General features: G+C 57.0%; 6 protein-coding genes across 6 annotated transcripts; 2 read left to right on the top strand and 4 right to left on the bottom strand.

Moving 5' to 3' along the window:
- Positions 1–802: 802 nt before the first annotated feature.
- Positions 803–1588, bottom strand: SPRG_11994 (hypothetical protein; the record flags this gene model as incomplete). The annotated part of the gene is made up of 1 exon (XM_012351024.1): positions 803–1588. The coding sequence occupies one exon, from the start codon at positions 1586–1588 to the stop codon at positions 830–832; it is 759 nt and encodes a 252-aa protein (XP_012206414.1). The 3' UTR covers positions 803–829.
- Positions 1589–3084: 1496 nt separating this feature from the next.
- Positions 3085–3835, bottom strand: SPRG_11993 (hypothetical protein; the record flags this gene model as incomplete). The annotated part of the gene is made up of 3 exons (XM_012351023.1): positions 3085–3445; positions 3486–3640; positions 3687–3835. Coding segments are annotated over 3 exons (577 nt in total), but the record flags the coding sequence as incomplete, so codon positions are not given.
- An 84-nt stretch (positions 3836–3919) lies between these two features.
- Positions 3920–6970, top strand: SPRG_11992 (hypothetical protein; the record flags this gene model as incomplete). Its single annotated transcript, XM_012351022.1, has 3 exons — positions 3920–4291; positions 4337–4463; positions 4512–6970. Exons 1-3 carry the CDS (start codon positions 3947–3949, stop codon positions 6968–6970), a joined length of 2931 nt encoding a protein of 976 aa, XP_012206412.1. The 5' UTR covers positions 3920–3946.
- A 7-nt stretch (positions 6971–6977) lies between these two features.
- On the bottom strand, positions 6978–7784 carry SPRG_11991 (hypothetical protein; the record flags this gene model as incomplete). The annotated part of the gene is made up of 3 exons (XM_012351021.1): positions 6978–7114; positions 7162–7254; positions 7304–7784. The coding sequence occupies 3 exons, from the start codon at positions 7782–7784 to the stop codon at positions 7014–7016; spliced, it is 675 nt and encodes a 224-aa protein (XP_012206411.1). The 3' UTR covers positions 6978–7013.
- A 544-nt stretch (positions 7785–8328) lies between these two features.
- Positions 8329–11812, top strand: SPRG_11990 (hypothetical protein; the record flags this gene model as incomplete). Its single annotated transcript, XM_012351020.1, has 6 exons — positions 8329–8871; positions 8937–8963; positions 9011–9066; positions 9112–9271; positions 9317–9378; positions 9425–11812. 6 exons carry the CDS (start codon positions 8329–8331, stop codon positions 11787–11789), a joined length of 3213 nt encoding a protein of 1070 aa, XP_012206410.1. The 3' UTR covers positions 11790–11812.
- Positions 11813–12985: 1173 nt separating this feature from the next.
- Positions 12986–13620, bottom strand: SPRG_11989 (hypothetical protein). Its single transcript, XM_012351019.1, has one exon. The coding sequence runs from the start codon at positions 13537–13539 to the stop codon at positions 13063–13065; it is 477 nt and encodes a 158-aa protein (XP_012206409.1). The 5' UTR covers positions 13540–13620; the 3' UTR covers positions 12986–13062.
- Positions 13621–13954: the final 334 nt, after the last annotated feature.

Below are 13954 nucleotides of genomic sequence, written 5' to 3'. Positions count from 1 at the left end.
ACAGCATCATTGCGCAAGCACACATTGCTGGGTTGATGTTCTCCGCGAGTACGCTCGAGTTCAATGCCCAGCTCTCTGGACTCGGCGCCAACGATTCTAATTGGCCAAAAAACAACGCTAGCGGGCCAAACTGACCAGTGCGGGTGTTGCGTTCGTGCAGTGCAACACCCGCATTGGCTACAAGGGTTTTGCGCTCGTTGATTGGTAGAAATTCGAGTTTATAGGCATGTTTATAAGGTACCACACAGGTATACAAAAACCAGCATGAAAACAAGAGCTGAATGCCATGTTGCACAATTGCCGCGCACACAGCACCGCTTGCATAGTACCGCTTGCAAAGATCGCCACGTCATATCGAACTTTCTCCTTCTTCTCTTCTCTTTCTTCGATTTAACAGGCACACGTGTGTTATAGTCCCACCAATTAATGGGTAGTCGCCACCTACGTCGCTATAGGCTTTCAAAATATGCGCACATTATCGTCGTTCGCGACCCCGCGACATGGAGTTGCCCTGGCTTGCTTGCGCTCTACATAGGTTTCTTAGTCGCCATTTACAAGCCTCGTACGTCGCACAGTTTGTGTGTTGTCCCGTATTCGTGAATCCTCGTTAGCTTTTTCAACCTTGCCTCTGAATGGGCATTTCGACACCTAAAGGCATTGTCTTTCGGTAGCCGCGCTGTGGAGCAGCGACTGGTGGACTCGAGTAGTTGGGTATCGCCAAGACCTTGCCAGTTGTAAATGAATTCACGCGGTCTAAAGAGCATTGCAGACGAAAAATCGTAGAACACGTTAAAACGCTATTGCAGTTATCAAGGCTTCATCTCAAGGATTAATCGGCACCACACCACACGTACTCGTTGGCAGGATTGCCCAAGCAGTCGCCTTTCGTCCAGTTGTCCCAGCAAAGGTTGCCGCCTTTGGCATAAAAGCAGTTGTTGCACTTGCCGCACTCGGCGGGGCGCGTGCGAGCCGGAGTCGGGGCCGGCGTTGGGGCAGGAGTCGGGGCTGGCGTCGGAATAGGGCCGCACCAAACAAAGCCGTTGAACGCGTTCGCCAAGCACGCCTTTTCCGTCCAGTTGCTCCAGCATTGGTTGCCACCAGCCTTGTAGAAGCAGTTGTTGCACTTACCGCACTCGGCGGGGCGCGTGCGAGCCGGAGTCGGGGCCGGCGTTGGGGCAGGAGTCGGGGCTGGCGTCGGAACGGGACCGCACCAAACGAAGCCGTTAGCGGGGTTGGCCAAGCAGTCGCCCTTCGTCCAGTTGTCCCAGCAAAGGTTGCCGCCTTTGGCATAAAAGCAGTTGTTGCACTTGCCGCACTCGGTGGGACGCGTGGGAGCCGGCGTCGGGGCAATAGTCGGCGTCGCAGTCGTCATCGGTGCCGAAGTTGCGCCGCACCACTGGTACTCGGGCACCTTGGCGCAGTCGCTAGCCGTCCAGTTGTCGTGGCATAGATTGTTGCCTGCGTAGTAGCAGTTGTTGCACGAGCCGCACGAAGCCGATGTGCGGATCTCCGAGGCGTCGGTGGCCGCGGCAAAAAGTGCAGAACCGAAAAACGCAAGACAAGCGTAAGTGGAAACTTGGTACTTCATGGGAGCAATTTTGAAAGTGATCAAAACGACACAGATCACAGACCTGGTGCCTGCTCTTGGTGTCCCGTCTCCGAGCGAATGGTTTCAGAGTTGAATACCACATGTCAAATCCACATTGCCTGCGTCTCACAGCAACTGCGCTATAATATATATGGTATGAATAGTATGAATACGTGTACCAACGTCATTGTAGAGTGAAGACGAACCAGGACGCAATGCATGTACACTACATGTGCAAGCAGACGCTCAGTGCGTGCACCGGCACAGAGCCTACACCTGTTTCTTCCTTTGCGAAACGAAAGCGTTAATGTACTAGTAGCTTCACTGACTTCAGGACTTGGGGTCTGTAAGTGCCGGTTGCGATACATTTTGGAGAGGGCGTTGGCTGGGGCAACGCGGTAAGACAGGATCCTGCTCATGAATCACGGTGGCTGCCGCCACAGCATCTTGCACTATAATTACAGCTCAGTGTAATCATACGGTTAGTGGACATTGAAGTCCTCACGTCTACGCATTTCCCTATCATTCCTGATACCAGCATGTGCGATCGTCCAGTGCTTCTCGGGCACTTACTCGGTACTTGCACGACAATACAATGTACTGTCGTGCAAGTTGTTTCGATAAGAACCGACCTAATACGTGCAAGTGTGCTGAAGTTCAAGAGTCTAGGGGCTAGGGCCCTACCGGTACCGGTATGTATATTGTACCCGTATTACATACATACTGTACTCCACATAGCCGTGTAGACAGACCTGCGTGTTGACTTCAAATAATGAACTATCATTTGTACCATTTGTATTTGTATCAATGTTGTGTACTAGTACAGCTACTAGTACTCATCTTTAGGTCATAATAGCATCTAGTATATTGCTACTGTACTGTTGATTCCGCTGGTGTCCCTGCAACCAAAGCCATGCTGCTGCAACCCAGTTCGCTCCATCGTGCAAACTTGAAAGCCCACCACAAGAACCATCGAGACGCGCCTCGACTCTACCTGAATGGAGGGCTCCGGGTCACGCCATACCACGACAGCTACTACAACGCCGTCGCTTTGGTGTCTATTTCCTATTCCACCTGAGATTATTAAGGCTAATTTACGGGTGAGTTGATACTAGGACTACGCTCGACGCTTTGATCGATTGGTAATGAAATCATTAAGCAGACCAGGGACTTACCGGTACTTGACCACGCTCAAATCTAATGACGGTGCCGGTGCCGTCGTGCCGTCCTGTATCTACCGCGTTTTTAATATTTGCCGTTTATAGGACCAAACGCGTGGACAACACGTACATTGTGCTCCTTGTGGGGTACGACGCGCCATTGGCGTCAACGCCGCGCAGAAATCCGCATGAGTGCGGCTCGTAGCACCCAGAGTCTGCAACCGCTTCTGGCTCAATTGACGAATGACACCTCTGCTCGGACACAACTCCCTGCCCCTCGCGCATAAGGTTGCAGCCTAGTACACAGTATACACTCTGCAAAACTGGTACTACAAACTCGTATACAAGAAAGTCTATGAAAATGACGCATCAACTAGTGCTTATATACCGCCGGTGGCTAGCACGATAGAACCTCCTTGGCAAATCACCGGGTCTTGGTGACGACCTGCATGAAGAGCGAGTGAAAGGCGTCGGCAATGTTAGCGCCTGTTTGCGCCGACGTCTCGTAGTATTCGTACCCGCGGGCCCGTGCCCACGCCATTCCCTCGTCTTCCGAGACGACGCGAATCTTGTCGATCTTGTTGCCACAGACCACGCACGGGAACTTGCCGCCGCCAAACTTGGCCGCCTCCTTGAGCCACGCGTCGAGACCCTCAAAAGACCGCCGCGACGACACATCAAAGAGGAGGATCCCGCCCTGGCGTTGATAAGACATGCGTATAAGAAGGCTGTGCTACCTGCGTGTCCTTGTAAAACTCGTTGCGCACTTCGAGAAACTCGGGCTGGCCTGAGAGGTCCCAAAAGTTGACGCGGACCTCAGCCCCGCCAATGCGCACGGGCTTGACGCCATAGTCGATGCCGATCGTCGAAATGTACTTGGCGACGAACTTTTCTACGGCGAGACGTCCGACCGCTATCGCATCGATACCACCGTGTACCTTCGCAGTAGCGCTTGATGACGCAGCTTTTGCCGACCCCGCCATCGCCCATCGAGATGACTTTGATGCGCAGGACAGGCGGCGCACTGGTGGGCGCGTCCTCCTCGACCGTCGCGTTGTTGCTCGCCGACGATTTCTTGCGCTGCATCGCTCCAAAAATAGTCTAGTTAGTCGAGCCACGCGACTCGTACCAGTTAGTTGATGTATCGACTTTGACTAAAACGAACCAACCAATCATATCGCTGCAGAACACCGAGCGCATGGCCACGACTGCGTGGAGCGAGGTTACGACCCGGTTAGCGACGCGACGGCAAGGTCGTAGCAGTGACGACGCGCATGTGTCTGCGTACCTCCAACTGAACGAACTTCTTGAGGCGCCCGACACGCCGGCGCGGCTGGACGCGGTGACGGCGGCGCTGCCGTCGCTCCTTGCGACGTTCGAGCACGACCTCGCAGCCGAGGCCGACGACAACATCACGCCTCTCGTGCTGCGTACGCTCGCGTACTTTCTCTACCACGAACACGCCGTTGCGCACATGCCATCGACGACTGCAACGCGGTTGCTCCAGCACCTCTTCCGCCTCCTCGCCAACACCACCGACCAGGTATCGACTCGATTGTAGTATGCTGGGTCGTGACCTACCAAGTAGACGACATACCTGCTGATCCTGTGGACACTGACCAAGCAGCGTCTGGACGAAGCCACGCATGCGATCGTGCCCCGCCTTGTCGAAGCTCTGTGCCAGGCAACGATCAACACGTTTCAGTCGCGGAAAGGTCCACTGCAGTATCCTTATGCACGTCGCTCACATAGTTGCTGGCTAGTCCAGCTCTACGCACTCCAAGGTCTGCATGAGACGCTTCTGAAGCACTCTACTCCGATGCTTGCATGCGCCCACAAGTGGTGCCACGTCGTCGCCAAGTGTCTCGCGAGCAGCGAGCTGGCGACGCGCGACGCCGCAAGAAAGTTTCTTCAAACGCTCTGTCATCGCGCACCGCTTCCTGAGATCGTCCGTGACGCTGTAGCGGCAGCCGTGCGCCTCCACGGCGAGCCGATGGTCCACGCCCACGTTACGCACCGGCGCATGCTTGAAGCCGTCCACGTTTGGGGCATCCTCGTCGTCCTGCTTCGGGAAACGTTGCTTTCCGACTCGGCGCTTCTCGACAGCATCCTCACGGTACCAGACGCAACGCTTCGCGACCATGATGCGACGGTGCGCTTGCTCAGTTACCAGCACTGGCGCGCCGTCGTCCACCTCTTTCCTCCCAAGTGGAGTTTTCGACGACCAGTCGTGCTACTCATGCTGCAGCCGCTGCACGCGTGCTTCGAGTCGGAAACGTACGAGACCGTTCTCGACGCCGCGATGGACACGTGGATGTACATTGTTTCGCACGCGGTCGCAGACCTTGGCGCGTTTTGCAGCCACGGCGCATACGACGCAGTGCGCACGCTCTGGATACGCTGGTACGACGAATCCGTCACCAAAGTCGTTGTGGGTCTGCACCAGCGGCACCGGCTGCGGCAGGTGCGCCAAGCCACGGCCTTTGTCACGGCACTCTGGCGTCTGGTCCATGACGACGACGATGACGAGACGCGCAAAAGCGACCTCTTGGTATCGTCCGCGACGGCTCCGGGCAGCTCGGCCAGCTGCAGCGTCGCCTCGACACCCGCTTTGCTTTGCGTTGGCGATCGCCAGCTACGCGCGCTGCTGCCGACGTCGGGCACAATCGCGCCGCTCATCTTGTTCTCTGACGTTTTGACCTGTGTCGCCCAGTTTATGGGTCTCGACACCGACTCTCGCGAGACGGGCGAGCGCATCTGGGCCGGCTTTACGCGACGACTGCTCGATGCTCTCGCCACCGTCGCAGCGGCCTCGGACGCAAAACAGCACAAGGTCTACTGCAAGATTGCCTGGGGCGTCGTCGCTTTCGTGCTCGGCGCACCCAACAGCCCGAGCGTCCCTTGGATGCAGCGGCTGCGCCTGACATCTATCGTGTTTGCGTCGGCCAACGACGCCATGACATCGATGCTTCGCACGATGCCCGTGAGCGTCCAAACGACACTTGCGGCCATCGACAAGCGGCTACGCGATCAGTGCGCGACAGATCTCGACTGGCTACTCTCGCTACACCCAGCGGGAGGCGACCGCGTTGCAGTGCTATGGCTCGCCGAGTGCTTTCTCCAGCTGCGAGACTTGCCCGACGCACTCGACTTGGCGTTGGAGACGGCATCCGTGTTGACGTCGGTTGCACCTTGGCTCGCACCGGCAACGACAGTTTTTCCCCGCATTTCGCGTGCCGTTTCCGTGGCCAATATCCATGGGATGTGGACAGTCGCGTCCCATGACGTCATATCCGTCGACTCGTCGTCGGCCCCAGAGGCATCGCCGTCGCCGTGCATGCTTCCACCGGTGCCGACTCCCGTTTACCGGAAACTGGACTTCGAAGACGAAGTCGGTAAAAACGTGCTTCCCGGCGCCCCCCCGACCGAGGCGTCCGCTACGCATGCCATCCGTCCAGCGTCGACATCGCCGCTTGCAAGCTCCAAGGAGCCGATTGCGTCCATCTTCCAGCACTTTCCGCAGTCGTTCCGGCAGCTCATCGCGTTCTACAACATCAAGACCGTTGGCGACCTCGCCTCGATGCCGGAGGCGCAGGTGCGGACGTTTCCGATGAAAGATCCCGTCGCTACCGTTGCGCGGGCCCTCGACGAGTTCGACAACCGCGCCGCCCGCGTCAATACACTTGCCAACAAGAGCCCGTTGCGGAAGCGCAAAGCGTGCAGTACACCGCCTCGATCACTGACGCCCCACCGCCGCATGCAGCTTGATATGCTACGCGAGGTCGTAACGCCTGTGCAGCTCCGCTTCGAGAGCCCGAAAGCCAAGGTGGCGGAACGAGTCACCTTCCACCTTGCCGCCACTGATGGCCGCCTCCAGCTCGCTCGACCTGGCGAAGACTCGCAGGTGCTCCACGACCTGCCAACCGATGTGCCCGCGCAACCAGCAGCTTGCAAAGACGATGAGAGCGACCGAGCAAGTGTCTATTCCTCCAAACTGCTCTCACACCTTGACCGCTGCGGTGTCTACGTCGACAAGATCCACACCAGGGTGACCAACGATGACTTGCCATCCCCAGCACTACTCGGGGACCTTGAAGCTGCCCATGGCGCGATCACCAAGCTTTCTGGGCGCCTGCACACTGCGGCCAAGGTGATTGCAGCCAAGCACGGCCATCCTGCCTCGGTCGACTCGTGGGCCACCATGGCATCCAGCAGTCTGTAGAGACAAAGAAAGCTCAGTAGTGCAGTTGTATAATAAGACATCTCTAGCGGCGAAGGCACTTTTCGACTTCGTCAGCCGCATACATGGCACCACCCGTGAGGCCAGCAGCCGCCACGGCGTAGACACCGCCGTAGACCTTGCCACCTAAGGGCCGTCGTCGTGAGATAGAACAAATAAGGACAATAACGTACGGCGAAGCAGCGTCGGAAGACCGATGATGGCAGCAGCACCACCGACAACGACCGCCGGGTAGGCCTTGCGAAAGACGTTGAACTTGATCGCGTCTATTTCGGCAGGACATGAGATACCAAGACAAGAATGCTGGGTACGTACGCTCCTGGGCGACGACGAGCGACTCTTGGACGGGTACGAGCGACTGGACCACGGCCTCCTGCGACTCCTTCGTCGACACCTGGACGTTGTACAAGGTCGTGTTCACGGACGCGCGGGCATCCGAGATGATCGAGCGAAGCGGCGTTCCTTTGGACGAGTTGGCATCAATCAAGACCTGGATGGCCTCCGCAACGGGCTGCTTGACCGTCGTCCAGACCATAGTACCCACACGCTTAATCTGCAAGCGCGTAGCACCCGTGAGCTCCTTGGCGACGTCGACCTGGCCAGCGACAGCCGTCGTGACGTCGACCTTCCAAGCCGAGACTTGGCCAATGGCTTGGTCTTTGGCAGCGAAGATCTGCGCCTTGGCCGAATCGATAGGCGAGACAGGCGTCGGCACGTCGACGGCCAGCGCAGCGACGACAGGCTCAGCGACGGGCGTGGCAGGGGCAGCAGGAGTGGCAGGGACGTCGACGCTCATCTTGAGGAATGACTGGGTTGTTGACCAAACACCATGCGCCGGATGCGATATCCGGATAAAAAGAAAGCTGGCCAATCGTGGGCTTCATACGTTTTCGACGCACCAATCAACGATGGAGAATGCCGGAGAAATGCCGGAGAGGCCAGTCGATCTTGTTTTTGTCACCGACGTGGTGGCGATTCGCTGTCGGGCTTTGATGACAAGCAAAGCGTGCCATTCAATGAACTCTTTATTGACCCTGTCTAGCATGTAGCAGTACGTGGTAACGGGTCTAGCTCACGACCGCGAATGCTGCTGGTTGATCAAGTAGCTTGACGATGGACCACATGGAACAAGAAACCAAAGTCGTAATAAACCGCCTGACAAGTATGTACGTGGTCACGCGCGCTGCGTGTACGTCTAAGGTGTTGCATAAAAAACCAGCCACAACGCAGGATTCCTGCTGATGCCGTCAGTCCGCAGTCTTGCTTGCATAAGGAACGAATTCGAATTGAAAGTGACGGTTCCGGATCGCAACTGGAACGAAACAGCCAGGTGCCAACGCATGGTCGAGAGCGCAGCCTTGGAGGTTCTCCAGAGCGTTCGTGTTCGGGAAAAGTGGATGACCGAGCTACGTCGACGCCATGCCGGGCACCCGGCGCCAATTGGAGGCGGCGACCTGTGTCTGCTCTATCGCGCCTCCACGATCGATGTCATAGAGCGCATCATGACGTGGCGCTCCCGCAGTGGATCACCTTTTCTCGTACATGCGGATACCGGCGGGCGCAACTACCTCTTGCTTCTCGTCTCCGATTTCGACGACGTCGCAACACAGTTGCACAAATCGCAGCGCGATCCATTCCTTCTCGGGGCGCCGCTCGAGACCGTCGACACGACCGGTGACTGCCGTCTGGATCCTGCCATCACCGTGCTGCGCACAGAGGAAGGTCTCTACGGCCGGTGGCATCCTCCAGCGTTCTACACGATACCGGCACCGGTATCCATCAAGAAACGCCGACCTAGCAACAACAGCTCCATTTACGACCAAGAAGCCGACGTCCAGGATGACCTCCAGTCGGTGCTTCCATCGGCACTCATGTACTACGAGGTTTGTGGCGTAGGCAACTGGCCAAACAGATGCACAAATATGACTTGGTCATTGCCCGGCTGCAGCAACGCCTTGGAGGTTTCGAGGCAGAGGTTCACAAACGACGTACTACGAAGACATACCGCTAACGCCTTGCTAGGTGGCGTGGATCGAGCGATGTCAGACGAACGAAACAACTACAGCAAATGCTCACTGGTCTTGCGAGAAAACCCAAAGCGTTGTGCAAGAACACTGCGTTAGGCAACGGGCGGCGCAGTTGCGACAGTCGGCGCTCCTTCATTGTGGCCACGAAATGACGCGCTTGCGGGCGACGTTGGCAGACGCTATGATCGCGCGGTCTGACCTTGAGAAGTCCATGCATAAATGCGACACGATCTTGTCGTCCATCGCGACGGAAAAGGTTTTTAAATACTTCTAGAGTGGCTCGAGCCCGTCGCTTGCGTAGAAACGTATCCAGCACGACCGCCAGGCGAGGAAGAAGGTGTTAGTGGACCCTATACAACTCCGGTAATGTGCGATCGGACGAGTGCGTCGCATTGCCAGTCTACGGTAGGAAGGCCACACGAAAACGGCACGCTGTTATCAAGGGATCACGCAAGTCGTCGATGGAAGCAAGACCGACACCTGATCCCGACACAGACCTGCCACCCACACTCAAGCCTGCCGCGACGCTTGGGTGCGTGACACCACCGACATCTACTATTACTGCCACTGCCCTGGCCACTGCCCTGGTCACTGCCCGTGTGCCCAACGCACTCGACGCACTTGTCCCCGAGACTCTTACTACCAGTGCTGTGTCGGCAGTGCGACCGCGAGTCGTCCGTCACTTGCCGCCCGGCGCGTTGCCTCTTTACACATTGCACGACGTTGCCATCCAAGACCGCGTTTGCGTGCTGCGCGTCTTTTTGAAGCCTCCGCAGCAGTACCTGCCCCGTGGGTTTGTCTTCCACGCCGTCGCTTCCGATGCTCCGGACCTCTTCTTGTCGTGCCGCTTGACGCTGACGCAGTATGACGTGCTCGGCTACGGTGCAACAGACCGTGGGCTTCTTGCATTTTCCATGTGGTTTTGCATCGTTTATGACCGGCGACAGCGGCGCTTTCGGCTCGTCTGGTCGGGCCCTTCGTGTCCACGACCGCTACGCTGCCGGGACACGGATGCGACGGCAGTTTGCATCCACAAACAAGGCGTTCGGTGGGAACGGCGTTATGTCCTTGTACAGCTATTTCACCGAACGGACTCGCCAACGACGCTGCACTGCGTCTTCGTGCACATGGGCAGATCGCACGAGGTTGTTGACGAGACAGCGTCCGAGCTAGGACCGTCGCTGCTCCACACGATAGAGTACGACTCTGTGGGTGATCTCAAGTGGCAGCACCGTCCACCGATGCCTCGTCACGACCACCGACGACGAGTGTACACTGGATCAGTGGTGGGCGAGACGCTTCACGTCTACACCACCTCCAACGCGACGTACTGTGTCGTGCGTGACGCCACTGGAGAGAGTTACACCTTATTGGCCGAAGACTTCAATCCGCTCCAGACCATGGCACCTCCCCTGTCCGACTTTGGCATCTTTTTCGACTCGGTGGCGACGTTTGACCACGGCAAGATCGTCGTAAACCGGCGTCGGTGGTGGGCGTATCTCTTCAAGTATGTCCAACGCCTTGCCGTTGGTCGCTTCGGGGCCACTATAAGTGGCATCCTCTGCCTCGTTCAGTTGTCTCTTCTCCAGAGCAAGTCTGAGTTTCAGAGCTGGTTCCACTTTCGCGTTCTGCGACTTGACAACGGCGCGACTTCCGAACTGCTCGTACCGGTGGCGCAATGGCTGACGTGTGCCTTGGCAGTGCAACTCTTTACACCGGACTGCGCATCTTCGGTCTGTCCCAATTGCATTGCAGCGTCTCCCGTCCCTTTGGACCAGTCAGTGCTTGATATGGGCGTGCCACAGTCGCCGAACGATGCACCAGCCATTGCCATCGATGATGGTCCGGTGTGTAGCGAGCCAATCGACGAGGAAGACGTCCAAGAGCCCAGCTGCGAAGAGCCCACGGACCTCGTCTACTGTGAAGCGTGCCTCGATCTCATTCAAACCGTCGTCGTCGATTCATCGTCGGCGCGCGTGTGTTGCCGTCGACACGACCCTCCGGCTCGAACGCTCGTCTGCATTAGCGATAGTCTCGATGACACGACCCGCACCGCCATCGTGGCGCGGCTCGAGACTCTCAACTGTACAAGTCATGGTGCCGTCACCGAGTTCGTTTCCACCGATGACGACACCCATTCGACTGTGGTGCTCTGCGCGCCTGCCGATGTTGGCATGACATTTGCATCGTTGCTGGCGCGTGTTGGTAACTGGACCGGCATGGTCGTGGCCGTTGTTCCCCGCTATATTGCCCGAGACTCGAAGGAAGGCGACGACCGCAAGGATGCTGATTTATACGCCCAGATCAAAGACATTGACGCTGCCATCGACGATGTGCGGTCTGCATCGCCCGTGCCGCCGGAAACCGTTGGCTTCGACATGTACTTGACTTCTGAGGCTCTCGTCATGGAGGCAGCGCTGGCATGCTGCCGCACGTCCACCCAGCGAACGTACAAGGTACCGCCATCGGTCGTCGGTGCGTCGAGTTGGCCGTTCGCGGCGCGGTTTCTCAGTGAGCCGAGCAGTTTGTTCACCGAAATGTCTCTGGACATCGACTGGTTGACGCTGCCTTCGACGCTCGCCTCCGTCTTGCTCGCGTTTTATCGGCACGAGGTGTGGCGGACCATCGATTCATCGCTGCTGAAGCCTCCGTTCAAAGTTTTGTTCAAGGCCTTGAACATGGGCATGTGCTGGCTGCAAACAGTACAGGCCCGCGGTGGACTTTTGACAGAGCTGACGTCACAGCACCCCCGCTTGCGAATTGTCCGATTGTAGATACTTCAGCCCTTCAGCGCCTGGCTTTTGTTAACTTTTAACGGCGAAGCTACGTAGAACATGAATGACCACATGTTGAAATGATATTGGTAAACAAAGCGTTGACGACAAAATAACATGAACGCCGACCCAAGGCGTCGCGAAAAGCGTACCCCAACTTGGCTGGTGGCCAAAATCTGCTTGCTGACAGTATCACTGTCATGTACTAGAGTCAATCGATGCGAGCATGTGAGGCACGGCATCGGCCGCGATGTAGTTTATAACGGCCCGCCCATATTAGCTCATGAAGGTCGTACGTGCATTATAGCTGCATTGGTCGCACAGAAGAGACCAGTTGTGATTGAATATTTGCCAGCAACTCTGGTAGACATGAATTTAGCGCCGTACTAGTAATACTTTGATGCGAGCGCGATGATGTTATCATCTGGAAACATGGTGGTTAGAACGACGTCTCATAGTCCAAGACACACGTGCACGGCTCGCCAGTCAATATCTTTTGATAGACAAAGTAGACCTCACGAACTACGGTGCTACTGGACCCACGGCGACTGCTCACGGCCTTGATAGATGATATGGACCCCGTGAACGTCGACGCCAATCATGCCAACAGCACTTGGTTGCATCGCGGGCACCACTGGTAGGTCCGTGAACAGTAGCAGTGTCATGCACACGCGGTGCTTGGGACGATGATGAGGTGTACAGACAACGTGAAAGTCAGCGCTGCGTTGACTCAAACAGAAGTGTCGCCGGTAGGTCGGATGCTGCCGCGCCAGCAAGTGGAAGGTGCCCCCTGCTACGATGTCGGCGCCAGCTGGAGCGACACGACGGCGACACCCATGTCGGTGCAGTGACGCCGTCGCGAACGCAAGAAGACAGTGATGCTTCAGATCGCACACGGTTGTCGTCTGCCAAAGCAACGGCACAAGAAGCCCCACAAGAATCGGGCACGCCGCAATCATGACAATGTAAATCAAACAGGCAAACACAGTTTTAATGCTTCGGTCGTCAGGGGGCTGCACAATCTCGGTCGCAGTCCAGTAATACCAGTTGACGAAGGCGAGCGTTTGCGACTGCAGATACGTCAGCGGTCCCGCTAGTACCGATATAGCGACAGCGACCGATGTCATGTCTAGTAGCATGAATCGCACTCGACGCAGATGCTTGAGCACATCAGAGAAGAAGCCAAGCCCTGCGTACGCAAACCAGAGCGTTCGCGAGAGGTACAGAGTCGCAAGACCAAAAGCAACGAGGTCATTGAGCTGGCACACGCGCATCATGCAGCGGCAAAGGAGTCGACGGAGCACAGCGTGTCGATAAGAAACGCCGTCGACACGACGGGACTCTGCAGCACGACACCGGTGGCATCACCCACCACGATCTCGTACATGTTGCTTTCATCGCCGTCAAGGCCGTAGCGGATTAGGTTGCGCCGCAAGTGCAAGTACGGCTTGTAGTACCGACGCACCATGAGCCACACAATGTAGGCTGAGAGCACGATGCGATACGTCAGCTTGATGACGCCGAGACTCGATGGGAACCGCGGCAGCTGCATGGACACGTACACGTCAGTGCGGTTTGGGAGCGTTGCGTTCACCGCCCAAAATGCTGTGTAGGCCATCGGAATGCCGAGGTAGCGTGAGATGAGTACGTTGGCAAACGCATCGGGAGCGAGCGTTCCAGCGCCAAGCGCCAGGGCGTCCCGGCGCAAGACCTTTGAATAGTATTGCGCGTAGGGCATGCGCAGAAGCATCGGTGTAGGGTTGGTAGGGTCGAGGCTCACGGTGACGCGAGCAACGTCAAAGGCTGATCCAAAAGTAGTACGACTGGGTAGGCGCCAAGAGCAGGCTTTGCGCGCGTCCAAGGGCTAGTATTTCCTGGGCTCAGACCGTTTGGTTGACGCTGCAGGCACGCAGCCAATCCGCGCGGGCATTTGGTGCCCACGGCATGGGCTCCGATACGTACGCTTTCAGCGGCCTACAGAGAGCTCAGTCGTTTGGCAAACCTAGAGCACGTACATGATCGCCGTATTGAACGCGAAGACCAGACTCAACGCAAGCGACCGTTTGTTAAATTTCACACATCGACGGCGGGGAATCGACACGGGCGGGGCGTTGTCCATGTCCGCGAAAGCGCGTCTTTTTTCTAATTTAGGACCAGGCGCAATT

This window comes from Saprolegnia parasitica (assembly GCF_000151545.1).
Source record: "Saprolegnia parasitica CBS 223.65 unplaced genomic scaffold supercont2.73, whole genome shotgun sequence".
Classification (NCBI taxonomy): domain Eukaryota; phylum Oomycota; class Saprolegniomycetes; order Saprolegniales; family Saprolegniaceae; genus Saprolegnia; species Saprolegnia parasitica.
The sequence above is the reverse complement of the archived record's forward strand: the minus strand, read 5'-3'. Positions and strand labels throughout refer to the sequence as shown.